The sequence below is a fragment of the Ochlerotatus camptorhynchus genome, unplaced genomic scaffold, assembly GCF_037179485.1.
Source record: "Ochlerotatus camptorhynchus isolate MF236.1 unplaced genomic scaffold, CSIRO-AGI_Acam_v1.1 ptg000873l, whole genome shotgun sequence".
NCBI classification, from domain to species: domain Eukaryota; kingdom Metazoa; phylum Arthropoda; class Insecta; order Diptera; family Culicidae; genus Ochlerotatus; species Ochlerotatus camptorhynchus.
The window spans coordinates 95,690-110,805 of record NW_027041331.1 but is presented as its reverse complement, the minus strand read 5'-3'; the positions used below and the strand labels follow the sequence as shown (position 1 = coordinate 110,805).

General features: G+C 36.6%; 1 protein-coding gene across 1 annotated transcript in view; it reads right to left on the bottom strand.

Annotated features, from left to right (window-relative positions):
• The window catches only part of LOC135715357 (cation channel sperm-associated protein 2-like), a 101,132-nt gene extending 86,388 nt beyond the window's left edge, over positions 1-14,744 (bottom strand). The window contains exons 1-2 of the mRNA XM_065238675.1: positions 14,645-14,744; positions 14,017-14,247 (exon numbers count right to left, since the gene is read on the bottom strand). Coding sequence (XP_065094747.1) covers positions 14,017-14,109 — 93 coding nt within the window. The 5' untranslated portion in view covers positions 14,110-14,247; positions 14,645-14,744. The remainder of the gene's footprint in view (positions 1-14,016; positions 14,248-14,644) is intronic.
• Between the last annotated feature and the right edge of the window lie 372 nt (positions 14,745-15,116).

The window sequence follows — 15,116 nt, the reverse complement described above, 5'->3', positions numbered from 1 at the left end:
ATTGAACCCAGAGCTTTTGGGGTGAGAGGTGGCAGCTGATTGTTCTTGATCGAGATTTAATCCGAGGATAATACCGGTTTGAACTTACGACCATTAATATTTACCAGGAATTAGAATAATCAAATTGTTTCATTGTGAAAGGAGATCACATGCATTTGGTGATGTTGAACGTCATGTAGTAAAGGAAACACCAACTCTGCATACGATCCACAATCAGCTGCAAATCTTAATTGTTATTCAATTATTGAAAATGCTTTTGATGACCACGTACATTTCAACATCAGCATCAGCGTAGATTAACATTATCGATAAATAGAGAAAACAGGAGCTGTTCCAGATTACTTACTCCCTTAAGGATCATCGGATATATTCGAGAGTAATTCAGATTGTGAGATAAGATGCTGTCATCGCAAACCAAGGAGTTTGATGATACTTTTCTTACAGTTCAACAAGAATACAGAAGGCGGTATTTAAATCTTGAGTAAAGTAATTTATGACAAACTTCCGATTCAAGCTGTCTTATATAATGGGATTCCATTTTTTAAGATTCATTCATTGAATAAACCATATGTATACTTAGATGCATAAAGAAAGATATCATTAATCAAGATTTTTGTCAAAATCTTTGGTGATAAAATGCAAAACAGAAAAGTAAATTTTCTCACTGCACAGTGAACAACGTCAAACAATCAAACAAGCAAATCAGAGAATTTTGTAATTCCTATTTTGATTTAATTTCATTTGCAAAATAAAAATCATAACAAGAAGAGCAATTGAATGAATTCCGCGTGTGCTATCTGTGACTCCCTTCATGTATTTCTACTATGCCTAGTAAAATGCAACAGGCATCTCTATTAACTGTAGCTATGAGATCAGTGAAAACGGATTTGCTCGTCCTCCAAGGTGTGAACACAGAGCAATTCGGTCAAACTTGCCATTACTCATCGTTTCAGATAGCATCCGGGCCGAGCCGTCAACATGTAGCATACTCTCTACAACTCTATATTGAAGTTAAATTAAATTTAAGATAGTTAAATGGGGCCTTCCTTAGCTCAGTTGGTAAAGGCGCAGCCACAAAACAAGACCATACTGGAGGTGTCTGGGTTCAATTCTCGGTCCGGTCTAGGATTGTATTGGGATGGAAAATTTCTCGATTTCCCTGTGTATAGAGTACATACATAAATTTTTCTACCGAGCTAGGCTGTGCAAATCTCGGAAAAAAAAAAGTTTTACTGAATTCTCAGCAAAAATTTCATTTAAATATTTGCTGAGATTTAGCTAAGCATTATCCGAGACTCGGCAATCAAATGTCACTTTTGCTGAGATCTCAGTGAAACTTATTTTCGTCGAGATTTGCACAGCCGAGCACGGAGAAAAACTAAGTGTGTATGATTGTACATTTGAAAGCTCTCAATTAACAACTGTAGAAATGCATTAAGAAAACTTAGTTGAGAGCTCGCAATAATCTAATATGCGATAAGGGGTTTTCCATTAACTACGTTAACATTTTTTTGGGATTCTTGACCCCTATCCCCCTGTGTACACACTTAATCTAGCTCGGTAATATTTACAACAACCGATTACTTCGGCATTTACTCTTGCTGATATATCTGAAAAATATCTATTTGTTAGCTGATATATCAGCAAAATCTTATTGTTAGCTGAGTCTCGGCAATTTTTGTACTGAACCTCAGCAAAATAAATTGCAGAACTACTCAGCTGTTCCGGTGGTGTAGTGGTAAGCGTGATTACCTCTCACCCCAGCAGACCTGGGTTCAATTCCAGTCGGCGCCGCCGGGATGTTCTGAGGCATAACATCTCTGATCACGCCTTCCTTCGCAAGGGAAGTAAAGTCGTTAGTCACCGGTTCATGAGTTGATGGGTCGATAGGTAGAGTCAGGGTGTGGGAGCTGCCTCCCTGGCGTCGGTAGCATTGGTGCTCAGCACGGAAAAACAAGATAGACGGAAAACAAATCAAGGAAAAAAAAAACATTGCCTTCAAGCTACAGACCAATCAGCCTCCTTTCAGCCCTGAGCAAATTGTTCGAGAAACTCATTCTCAATCGTTCGCTCAAGTTTATCGAGGAAAACAATATTTTCCTTCCGGAATAGTTCGGGTTCAGGAAGGGGCACTCCACCAATCTCCAGCTAGTACCCCAAGTAACAATTTTGGTTTTATGAGGGTTCTGTAGACCATGATTTAGACTTGTAGAATGCTATAAAACCACGATAAAACCTTCAATGTTACTTAGGACATGTGATGAATAACATACGAAGTAACAAATCAGTATCAAAGTCCACAGCCATGGCCTTTCTAGACGTTGAAAAGGCGTATGACAATGTTTGGCATGACGGACTTGTGTATAAGCTTTGTAACTTCAACTTCCCATTACATCTGGTTAAAATCACGCTTATCGCTACACAACCGGCACCGCTATGCTCGATATTTCATTTTCTCAAATTCTTCTAATCAAAACAAATTTCAACTTTATCTAATTATTTGGCAGATTAAAAGGATATTGAATTCGCTAGCTGTTGCTCGAACCTATATACCTAAGTATACACAGCAATTTTTTTTTTAAGGAAAACTTTGGGATGGTTTCATCTGTATTTCTCTATTTGCAATCGTGTTCATATGTTTTATCAACTTTATTGTATTTTGTCACAACACATAACTTTAAATTGGATGTTTAGTAGAACTGCATAGAATATTCTTAATTTCTGATATTACGCTAGCCAAATGTCAAAATATCAAGTCAACTTTAATCAATCAGCTTGTGGGTTCTTTTAACTACTTGTTTACCGACTCGACCACCTGTCACCATATGATATGGTTAATTAAACAATAAGAATGAAAAACTAACATCCCTTCTAACGAGCAATCAGAAATCAGAACGGTTGAGCATCAGAAGCCCGTTTAAAATTAACTAAGATAATAAAATAAAAAGTCAAAAATTGGGGTTTGGTTAGGTGCTCGTACCTACTCAACAGGAAGAATGGCTAAACATATAAAAATCTGCTATTTTTCATTTTTATCTAGATGATCACGTCATTGGGGTGGTGCTAATGGATATTTTTGGTCACTATTGGAAATTTAGTCGATTGCTGAATTTATGTATGGACCCAAATTAGGGGAATTTAGGCCGACATTAATGTCGGCTTAAATGCTCCTAATTTGAGCCCATACATAAATTTCAGTCATTTCGTCGATTGAACTTTTCCTTTGTGACGTATGGAGCGATTTTGTCACATTTTGACCCTGTACCGTTTGAATCGACCACATGATATCGTTGGCTGGCGTAGGGGGATAAATTGAATCAGTCAACGTAGGAAGGTTTACAAGTACCCCAAGGTAGGATGGTCAGGATCTAGTGTGATCAACAGTTCAACAGCACTTCCTGGAGTTGCAGATTCGTTAGCCAGGACAAGGTCTATAAAGCGAGGATTTCTATTCGGCACTGGAGTAGTGAAGCCATGGAAAAACGTTGAGCAGCAAACGCCAAAAAAAGTTTGAGCTTCAACTTACAAAGACCCATTGTCCAAGATCCTCCACAGGAGTGCAGATTGGATGTTATCTCCGATTTGAAGAGCAAAGTTATCTTACTCTAAGACGTAATTGTTCTAAATTTTATCGGATAGAAACAGCTATCAAGACACGACCAGATAGCACTCGATTTTGGCCAAAAAGAATGAATCCACATTAATTCCTAGTCCTCGCACGTTTTGGCAGTAGGTTATTTTTTAAATTTCATTCGAGCTAACCTCACCCATTTTTACACAAACTGATAAGTCCACACAAAAATCCTCACGGAGATTATGTCACCAACCTGAACACAACAATTACGTCATTTCTTTGAATGTGTGAATAAGAAAATTTAAATAAAATAGGTCCGATATTACTTCCCTGTTTCATATTCAGTTTGACACAATCCCTGTATTGCATGTTGTATTTCTCAGAAAATATGCACTTTTATTGCTAAAAACTCAATCCATCCCGTGTCAAACAAGGCCCGTGCCTTGATTTATTAATCTTCGAGGTTGGAATTCTGCGCGCTCTCTTTCTATCCCTCTCCGTCATGTCTTCCCAGCTTGCTGAGACCAGCAAACCGAGAGAACGATTATATGCCCACAGCCACAGCATAGCCAACATAGTCACGTTTAGTCGGTCCGTTGATCCAATACATGAAGGAACTGGTAGGAGCAAAAGAACTTCTCGAAAGATGGCAATTTTTTCGTTCACCTTTGTGCTACATTTAATCTTGCTTTCGCCCGGTCGGAAAGTGTGAGGCTAGGGGGGCCTAACCGAGAGGCGGAGGAGTTTGCCGAAGCATTATACGAAGCTCTTTCACTCGTGGAGCTGCTTCGCATGTGTTAATTGAAAACTGGTTTCCAAAGCACGGGTTCGGGTTCAACAAAGAACTAAAACCTCTGTCTCGATGACTCCGGGAGCATTCGAAGGTGATGTTAAAATAATAAAACCATGGCAATCATCATCCGCCTCTCAAAATATGCACGATGAAGGTGAATGAAAATAAACTTGAAAATCTTCATCATTTCGATTAATCATAGGGCTGCGCTGCAATGTCACACGGGACGGACAAGGGAAGCGAACCTCGGAATTTGTTTGCTAGTAAAACAGTTCCTTATCTCGGAATGTGGATACAGTTGAAGTCTTTTCGCTAATCGACGACCAACCGCACCAAGAGAAAATAGCGGTCACACCTGAACGTTAATCTGAGATAGAAGAACTTCACCTGACACGACGTTTTGATTTGGGCAGTACTTATGACTACTCGGTTTGATAACGTTCAAAGGTTGAACATCTAATTTTCTATTCTCACAATACTGAGAAGGCCTGCACAGCAATATCAAACCAATAATCAATCAATTTTTTTAAAGCTGTCTTGTTCCTTTTTGATTCGCGACTTTTAGTGACTACTAAATATTTTGAAACCGTGCTTAAACATTTGTTCTATTATTTTAATAATGTAGAAAAATTGAAAAAAAAATTTAAGATTTTTCATCACCGAATATTTGCAGGTCAATATTTCAACCGCCAAGGTAATAACTGCAACATAGCTTAATCTTACCGTCAAACTCAGAAATCCAAAAAAGATCAACTCTCTGGATTCTCCAGCAAAATTGCTCGATATAAACAATTCTAACGACTTTTGACGGTCTACTCAAATTAATTAAGAAGTTCATATTGAACCCATTAACATAACTCAAATAACTATTTGGAATAGATATTTTTTCCCTTTATTTGTTTACCGTCGATCTTGTTTTCCATACTGTGTACCAATGCTAGCGACGCCAGGAAGCAGACTCCAACACCTGAGCCCTATCTATTGACCTATCAACTCATGGACCGGGGACCAACGGCTTTAGCCCTCTTCCGAAGGAAGGCGTGATCAGAGATGTTATGCCTTAGAAAATCCCGACGCCGCCGACTGGGATTGAACCCAGATCTATAGAGTGACATAATATACCATCATAATGTTTTTCAAGGTCTACACTGTTTAATTGAAGCCACTTTTCGGAAGAACCTAATTTTCTTATTTCATATTTTATATCAAGCTTTAATACATAAATTAGAGTGATTGAGGGATCAAAGGATTTATTTAAATAACTTTTTCAACATTGTTGTGTTTACTGAAGCTACCAAGTTGTTATCCCTTTTTATCGGAAAGCTATAAACGGTTTTCGTTAAAAATAAACTATATATCAAGAACAACATGTGAAAAGGGCATACAAGCTTTTTGTAAACAAACCTTCTTATGCCCTTTTCTCGCCACCCATATGAAACCAACGCAAACCAACAACATCACCGGATAGGGGAAGCTTTTCCCTTCCCGATGATGTTGTTAGTTTGCGTGGGCGACCCGCGGTTGGCGAGAAGAGGGCCTACAAAGGTTTGTTTACAAAAAGCTTGTATGCCCTTTTCACATGTGGCACTTGATATATTGTATATTGTATATGTATGTATATATGTGTATGTGTATGTGTATGTGTATATATATTAGGATGGGTCATCATGATCATTTTTTCAGAACAATGTTTTTTTGGTTCCATTTGGGGTCCCAAACAACTATGCAAAATTTGGGGACGATTGGTTGTAACCCGGCTTTCCGCATTGCGTTTTTAATTTGTATGGAAATTAGTATGGAAAAACCTACTTTTTTGCATATTCATTATTAAGAACCACAATTTTGTACAAACCACGCATCCAAATACGTTAAAGTATAGCCCAGGAAGTCCCTGACAACTTTGTTCGAGGATGTACTGTTCTAGAATGTCCCTTAAAAAAAGTTATACAGGGTGCGTGACGAATTTTTGCAGTAAATGGCATATTTGAGAAAAAATACACCAGTTAGTTATTCTAGCAATGAATTTTGTGCGATTTATTTTCTTTCGCAACATATGGAAGTTGTAAGTAAATTTATTAAAAAAAATTGCCTTCCCTTTCGACGACTGTAGTTAGACGCTTCCGGAAACTGCAGTATGCACGTTTTAAAATGTTTCGATCCATAGATGTCATCACTGCCTTGATTTTAGCTTTTAGCGTCTTAAGTGTGGTGTGAGGGGTTCTATTGGTATCCCGTTGGACGACGCCCTATACAAAATAATCCAACGGATTGATATCGGGACTGCTTGGGGGCCAAATTTCTTCCTCCCAAATTTACGAAATATTTTCCGTAAGCCATTTCTGTGCTTTATTAGCAGTATGAGCAGGTGCTCCGTCTTATCACTTTCCCAAGCCTTTTTTAATATTATACACTGTTCTTTCATACACATTTACCGACCGAATTATTTCTTTCATGCATACTCCGGCGCGCAACAAAGCGACAACGGCTGACAGATTGCTCTCTTGTTTCGACATCTTTACGTTTATTCAACATTGTTTGTTTAAATCTTACACCTAACAGTATAAGCTATCCAGTGCTGCCAAATATATCTAAATCATGATGCACAAGCATGAGAAATTACTGCAAAAATTCGTCACGCACCCTGTAGTAGAGTCGGTGTATAATGAGTCACACCAAGAGAAAAACAATTGAACTCGCATCACGGTTTTCGAAATATTCCCTTCCTTTTAACTTGGCAACAGAGGACTTCTGCATCAACTTCAGTTGACTTCTAGCGAGGAAAAAAATTAACGGCTGTAGTAAATCATTAAATCAGTGATTTTGTCAAATAATCTAAAAGAAAAATAGTAGAAATTGACATTATTTACTGATCATTACAAAACGTATCGCATGACAAATGTAATGCTCACTGCGTGTATATGATCATTTCATCGATTATATTTTATATTTAATTGCAATACCTTTCGTGGACCTTTCATAGCATCGTAATGCTTGTTTACTTTGCACGATAGGTAGCCGGTTTGACAGTTCAATAGGTAGACTTGGCTTCACTCTTGGCGTGACTCATTATACACCGACTCTAAGTTATAGCTGTTCAAAGATCAATGTTTCGAATTAAATGCCAAAAATCTCTCTTTCTGCCAACACTGCCGGTGTACCAATGAAAATCGTACTCCAAACCTCGCTCCAAACTGAAATAATTTCGAAGTTGATTATTTTATCGGTTTGGTATCTTGAGATGAAATATTCAAAAACAATAGAACTATCTCATATGCGTAGTCGGAGGGAGGGTGGGTGTCACTCATATCAATAGAAGTAAAGTTTCAAACTGAAATATATATTGTAATTTAAATGTAAATGCAAATTAAAATGTAAATGCAAATTTAAATGTAACCGATTATATATATATATATGCAAATGTAAATGTTAGCGATTACGCTGCTATTTCACCCACAAATGAGCATTGAAACATCACCTATCGATGGCAATTAACTACAGTCCATACTACTCTAAAAAAACACGAATGTCAACCCCTGTGAAAGGGGGTCTAAAACCTGTTTATTTCCATAAATCTAAACGTATGTATTTAGCAAGATATCGTTTTTATTTCACCAAAAAAAGGTGCAATGAAATATCACCTTTCGATTGCTGAACGAAGTGTATGCCCCTTCTTCCCCCAACTGAAGATATCATCAATTGAAAATGGCTTTATTTTTGGAGAGAACTTTCTATTAATGGATTTAACGAGAATCTTCCTTCAGCAAAAAGGACACCCTATCTTACATCATAAAAATTGGTTTATATAAACAACCATAAGTTTTATCAGAGTAGTAACTTCAGCAAAGTTTCTATATATTACGTTATATACAACTTTGTAGAAGGTATTAACGTGATATAATCAGAAATTAAAAAGCGATTATTTTAGTTTTGTCAATTTTAGGACCCTATTTGCCACTTTCATCAAATTAAAGGCCTTATTATGAGCAACAACTTCACAGAATGCACTATGTTATAAAATGACTAAGCAGATTATGCTAAAAATTGGCCTTTGAATAGAATTATGTCCTGATATAACGCATATTCCCAATCAATGGATGTAACAATGAATAAAATAACACTAAAAAAAGCATTCTTTCCAAGGTTAGCCAGGCAATAATATATAAGACATAGTTAATAAGCACTCATTGTAATTGGTCTACGAATGATTAACGACATAAATAAACAAAATATGCAATTTCTGGGTCCAATTTGTTTATCATTTTTGGCCCACTGTTAAAAGGTGGTCAAAACCTTTTTCTCACCTTCTTTTATATTTTAGAGGTTAGATGTCTTCTATGAAGTTGTTAAAACTGTTACTCCGTATCTTTTTAAATAGTCACAAAGCGCGAAAAAAGTAAATGCTGAGTCAAATGTGGAGAATTAGATCACAAGAACCTGGATTGCAAAAATTGTGAGAGGCGCTCTAGCCAACAACACACAATGTCGGAGTGTACGCCAACTGTATTGAAAGAGTGTACCCCATTAGGCATAAATACGTTAGGCATACGGACGTTAGGCATACGGACGTTAGGCATACGGACGTTAGGCATAATGGACGTTGGGCATAAAGTCATTAGGCATAATGGACGTTAGGCATAATATACGTTAGGCATAATGGACGTTAGGCATAAAATACCTTGCTGCTGTGCAACTCTAGAAACCTGCTTAACCTGTAAACCTGTAAACAATGCTTAAATTAGGCTTAGCGTTGAATAAAAAATGATACAAGTTAAACAAACATAGTTTATTTAATAAGCACAGTTTGGAATCCATTATTTTTCATATCATAAGTGACGTATCTACATATTTACTTAGATCCATGATTAGTAGCGATAGTGGTTAGGTAATCTTACAATGAAAACTCAGCTTAGTTTTGAACTATATCTTGAAATCAATCGCATCTAGAAATAAAAAAATCACACATTTGTTGTAATATATTCTTACACACATATTGCAAAAGTCAAAGAAGAAAAGGTTTTCCTCAAAGAACAGCTCATGAAATAAAGAATGGTGAATTCTGTGATTTTTTATTCAATAACAAAAAAAAACAGCCAAGGTTGAATAAAATATGATGCCAAAGAACAGCTCATGAAATTGGTGGTGGTATTTCATTCAATAACAAAAAAAAAACATACCTGCTGCTTCCAGGGTTTCTTGCCATACTTTTCGATACAACGATTCTGATTTTGTTGTCATCAGCATGAAAACTAGCGGAACCGTGTGCTGATGTGAGGGAGCGATACTTCCATGAACAGTGACGAGTTGCCGAAACAAACAAGGAACTGTGGCAAACGTACCATCTGTAACCCAATACTTTGCCTGTCCAAGACGTCGTTCATGAGTTCCAAAAATTAAGGCTCTTTCATTATTGTCACCGAAGTCAGCAATCAATAGACGGTCTCCATTATCATTCTTCTGGAATTCATCCGGTAGATTATGCCTAACGTCCATTATGCCTAACGTCCTTTATGCCCAACGTCCATTATGCCTATCGTACATTATGCCTAACGTCCGTATGCCTAACGTACGTATGCCTAACGTCCGTATGCCTAACGACCGTATGCCTAACGTCGTGCACCCGTATTGAAATGTGTTAATAGTTTAAAAATGAATAATGAACGTAAAATGAACTTGTACGTCAAGCATGCCAGATTTAGCTCTGAATGTTTGCTATATAAAAGAATTTTTGAACAGAAGAAAAGCAGCTTGCAGCCAAGTTCCCAGAATGTGAATCAAATCGATTTTTTGTATTTGAATATTGCGGGGTTGTCAACAAACTACGTAGCAATACGTCAGATTGTTGAGGAAAAAAGTCAACTTTTAGATTTATCAGCAGAAACTCATATTGTCGAAATTGAAGCATTTGATCAGTATAGTATTCCCGGATATAATGTTTCTGCTTGTTTATCGCATTCTAACCACACTGGCGGCGTTGCTTTTTATGTCAAAGAATCAGTTCAATTCAACCTTCGTACCAATGAAGTTATTGATGGCAGCTGGTGCTTGGCCATTACAGGTGTGCGTGGCATGAAAATGGGTAATTATGGTGTTTTGTATCATTTTCCCAGTTCTAGTGACCAGCGTTTTGTTTAAGTTTAAGAGAACTGACTCGAGACATTCCTTGATTGTACTAAATTAAATATATTGGCTGGTGATTTTAATATTAATTGGCGTGAATCATTTTAAGCGTTTAGCTGATTTTTTTCTTCAATTTCAAACAAATGGTAGATACGGGTATTTCCAGGCACAGTAGAACTTTAATTGATCATATTTACTCCAATTTTGATTATATTTGCACAGGTACAGATAGTGATTTGAAAATAACCAATCATGAGACTTTAGTGATTAAAATATTAGATACTATCAATAATAACGAACATTTCGGAAAATCGAAGTACTGGAGGTAATATTCGAAACAGGCTGTTTCGAATCTTTTGGAGAGAAGCTTGGATATTCGATTCGTGACCGGTAATTTAGATGAATCTACAGCTGTTCTAACTAAAACTTTGAAAAAGTGTACCAATCAAATAGGTAAGCAAAAGTTTGGACGAAATAAAACAGCCGGTTAATAGCAGTTGTAGATTTGAAGGTTTTCATCCAAATACATTAGATGAACTTAGAGTTATTTGCTTTTCATTAGTAAAATCTGCTGAAGTAGTGTAGCGTTAATGCTAGAGAGTTATTCAAGTTTGCTATCATATCATTGGACACACCTTGCTGGACGTTATTAATAAATCATTTCAGACTGGACACGTGCCACAAATTTAAAAGAAATCCATAATGGTCCCTATTCAAAAAGTTGCTGGAACGATTAAAGCCGAAGAGTTTCGTCCCATCAACATGTTGCACATATTAGAGAAAACTTTAGAACTTGTTGCGAAAAGCCAGCTGTTGAAGTATTTAATTAGTAATAGTTTATTGATACCAGAACATTTGGGATATCGGGAAGGTCATTATTGTGAAACCGCGTTGAATTTTGTATTAGCGTAGTGAAAAAATAACTTGGAGCGTAAAGTTACAATTGTTGCTGTTTTTTTTATCTAAAACGAGCGTTTGACACAATTTCTAGACCCTTATTGTTACGATCAATCAAGTTTCGAGTTTTTTTTTAAATTATTTATTTAGGATATAGGAGTTACGAGTACTGCATTATGAATGAATGAAGACTTTCATTCTCTAAGTAGATTGTTGAATTATAAGCAATTGAGATTGAATATAAGTAAACCTATCGAGTAAATGAGAACGCCTCCACTTTAATTGATGATGAGGCTATTGATCGGGAGATTAAATATCTTGGTGTGATTATTGATGACAAACTTAAGTTCAACTCTCTTATTGTCAATGGCATCAAGAAAATTTCCAATACGTCTATTGAAAAACGATTACCAGTAAAATACAGTTATACAAATCTCTCCTCATCTGGACTTTTGCCCTTCCATTTTATTTTATGCGAATGCAACACAAATATCGACATTACAGTGCTCGCAGAGTAAAATAATGCATTTGATTTTGAGATGTGATACATTCACTTCCTCAACTTTGATGCTAGACGCTTTAAGATGGTTGTCGGTGAAGCAAAGAAATGTATATTTGACTATGTTGTTAATTTTTAAAGTATGTAATGGTTAGCTGCCTCGATATTTGTGCGAGGGGTGATTTTTATAGAAATAATACTTGAAACACGGATGAAATAAGAACACCCCATTTCTTGACCTGTGTTTCACATAATCCATTGAATTTAAAATTAATAAATGTTTTCAATTCGATGCCTAGAAACATTAAACGTGCAGCTACACTTACACAATTTAAGAGACATTGAATTTCACACGTTAATGCTGTCTTTTGAACAAATGTATGATGAATAAAAATAGAATTGTTAAATTTTGTATTTTGACGCAGTTTGTAACGGATTATTTAGTATATATAGCTGTCATCACGCTCGATTTTAAATATTTGGTTTAATAATATTAGTTGTAAAAAAAAATATGAACTGTCTACAAAGGTTTGACTGAAATTAACATTTTATAAAAAAAAAAAATGGAACATTGAAGCTTATTTGGAAGATGCCTTGAAGTATAAGTATGTTTTCTGGCTGAATGTTGGGGGCTCGTGAGCATTCTTGACGATGCTGAAAATTACGTTAGCATCAGATTGCGGGGCTGCTAGTGTATTGGAATGCTTTGTTGATTATTCATAATCGCTGGGAATGCTTGTGGGGTTTTGAGGTGAACAAAGAGGTGAACGCCTAAGCTTTCTACTTTTAAATCGCTGTGAAGCAACTGAGAAGTGTTGAGGTAATTTATAGCTGTAATTGTAACTAAATAGTTTTTGTTTTCTAATCTGGTTATGATGTCATACTTAATTATCTTAAAGATAAATCGTCCAGCTCAAACCTTTGTGGGGGTAAGCAGTGGGCCATCTTCATCATCTTCATCACCAGAATTCTTATTAAGCTAGTATTACACAACCAAATCTAAATATTCTGAATTTAAAGTTACTAAAAAAATGTCTTAAAATGAATAGTTCTACACCTTTCTACAACATGAACCCGTTATCACTGAAAATATAAACTTTCAATATGTTTCCATAATACTAGATTAGTAAAAATTCTGATGACTATTTCAAAAGATGCGGAATAATATTTTAAGCAACTTCTGAATAGACAGCCAACCTCTAAAACATCAAGAAATATTAGAGAAAAGTTTTGACCACCTTTTCTTCAAAACGGCCCCACTGTGACGCATAGTCATTAAAGACATAACTTTCAACCAAATGTTCCAGCATAGGTTCAAGCTTCAATTTTTTAAATCTTTAATTGATTTCTCATATTCTTTGATTTAAAGTTACTGCCTTTTTGTCACTGCCATCGCCGATGTCTCGCAAACGACCATTCAACCACACAAAGTTACACCACCGTCGGAAAAAGAAGACAATCCTCCATCTATCAGTTATGTTGATGTGTGCGATTGTGTTGATACTTGCAAAAAATCTACGATGGACGTGAAAAAAGTCAGTTACGTTACTTGCAGGAATACCTGTTGTAGTTAACAATTTCACTTTGCAAATTTTGAAATTCGATTTCCCAATAAATATCAAAGCGCACAATACATATGCTCATTTTCGATTTATATAAATTTTAACTTGGTAAAGTTAAATCGTCGTCCGTAACTTTTGTAGTAAATTAAAAGCAATTTCCAGGAATTTGATTTAAACCATATCTATAAATCGACATTAAAATAATTGAACCCACTGTGTAGAACACTTGCACTTATCAGTTCATGATACCATTACATCACAGCAAACCATTCGGCATACAAAGTTGACCGAATGGTGGGCCTTATCTTTCACTTTACCTTTTGTTTCTTCCGAAACTGTATTGGTGGGGTAAAAAATGATGATGCTATCATAAAGGCACACTTTATTTTCTTTGACTAAACACTTTTTAGTCGCACGATGCACACAATGTTCAAGCCACGCATACTTCACCTCGAAATACTTATGAATGAGAATTAAAAAAAAATGAATCAAAATTCCAAAGAACTTGTCAACTAGCCATGCGGTGTATTATACTTTGCAGCACTGCTGTTCATAATTTAAGTTCATTCCTTACCTGTGATCTGGTAGACTGTATTCCGATGATGAGTGTTGAAAGTACTGCGACTACGAGGAGACTTCCGCCGAGAATTCGGGTCTCGGACCCCATATCTGAAGCACTTGTTCAAGCACTTGATGCCACTCGAACCTGAATCTAGGTTTTCTTCTAACAATGTATCTAATCCAACAATTCCTAACACTTGTCAAGCACTAGTTATTAGCTACCTGTTCCGATCACCAAATCAATCTGAATTATTAAAAAAAAAATTGCTTATTAAAACCCCCCTATAAAGCGAAAAAGACCTTGTGCCGAACACTACAAGAAATAGGTTTAGCTTTCAGAACACGGAAATATCGGATAAAACAACAAAAAAGAAGGCTCAACACATCAACAGATTGCTCAACATCACGAAATCACACGCCGTTAAATATAGATCGCTTATATGTTCCACCTAATTCTTCACCAATTTCAGTATACCGTGGCCGCGACTCGATTTTGATATTAAAATAAACTCTAACGACCGACCGACCGACTCCAAATCAGCCAGCACTGGTATATCCAAACCGAAAAGAGTTTCTGCTCGGGCAGAACCTGCCTGCGTCAGTGATCAACCAAGACTGGTTGATGAACGGCAAAATACTACCTCACAACTCACTAGTCTCAGCCGCGACCAAGATATCAAGAAGCTAAGCGATCCACCCAAACGACCGTACGAATAAGATACGAAAATTGCGTCTGCACAAGCCGACGGCGCAACACCAAATGAATGAAAAATTTATTATAATGAAATATTTTTAATCTTGTGGATATTCCTTCAGCATTATTCTTTCTGCCTAACACACGCTCGGACGTCTTCTCTCATAACGGCTAACGCAGACTACCAACGCTACAGCTGCTTGCTTTTTATTTTCTGTTATTTTATCGTGGCTTATGTGGTAGTGCATGCGATGCTACCAAAATATCGGAATGTCGCACGGCGCGTAGACTAGGAACTCCCCACGCGTCCCAACGAGCGCCGACGACATAAACATAAGTATCAGCCCTACGCAAGCGAATTATGCAGGTAGCACTTGATTTATTTTCACGCGCCCGTTGCACTCATTCTCACCTCTCGG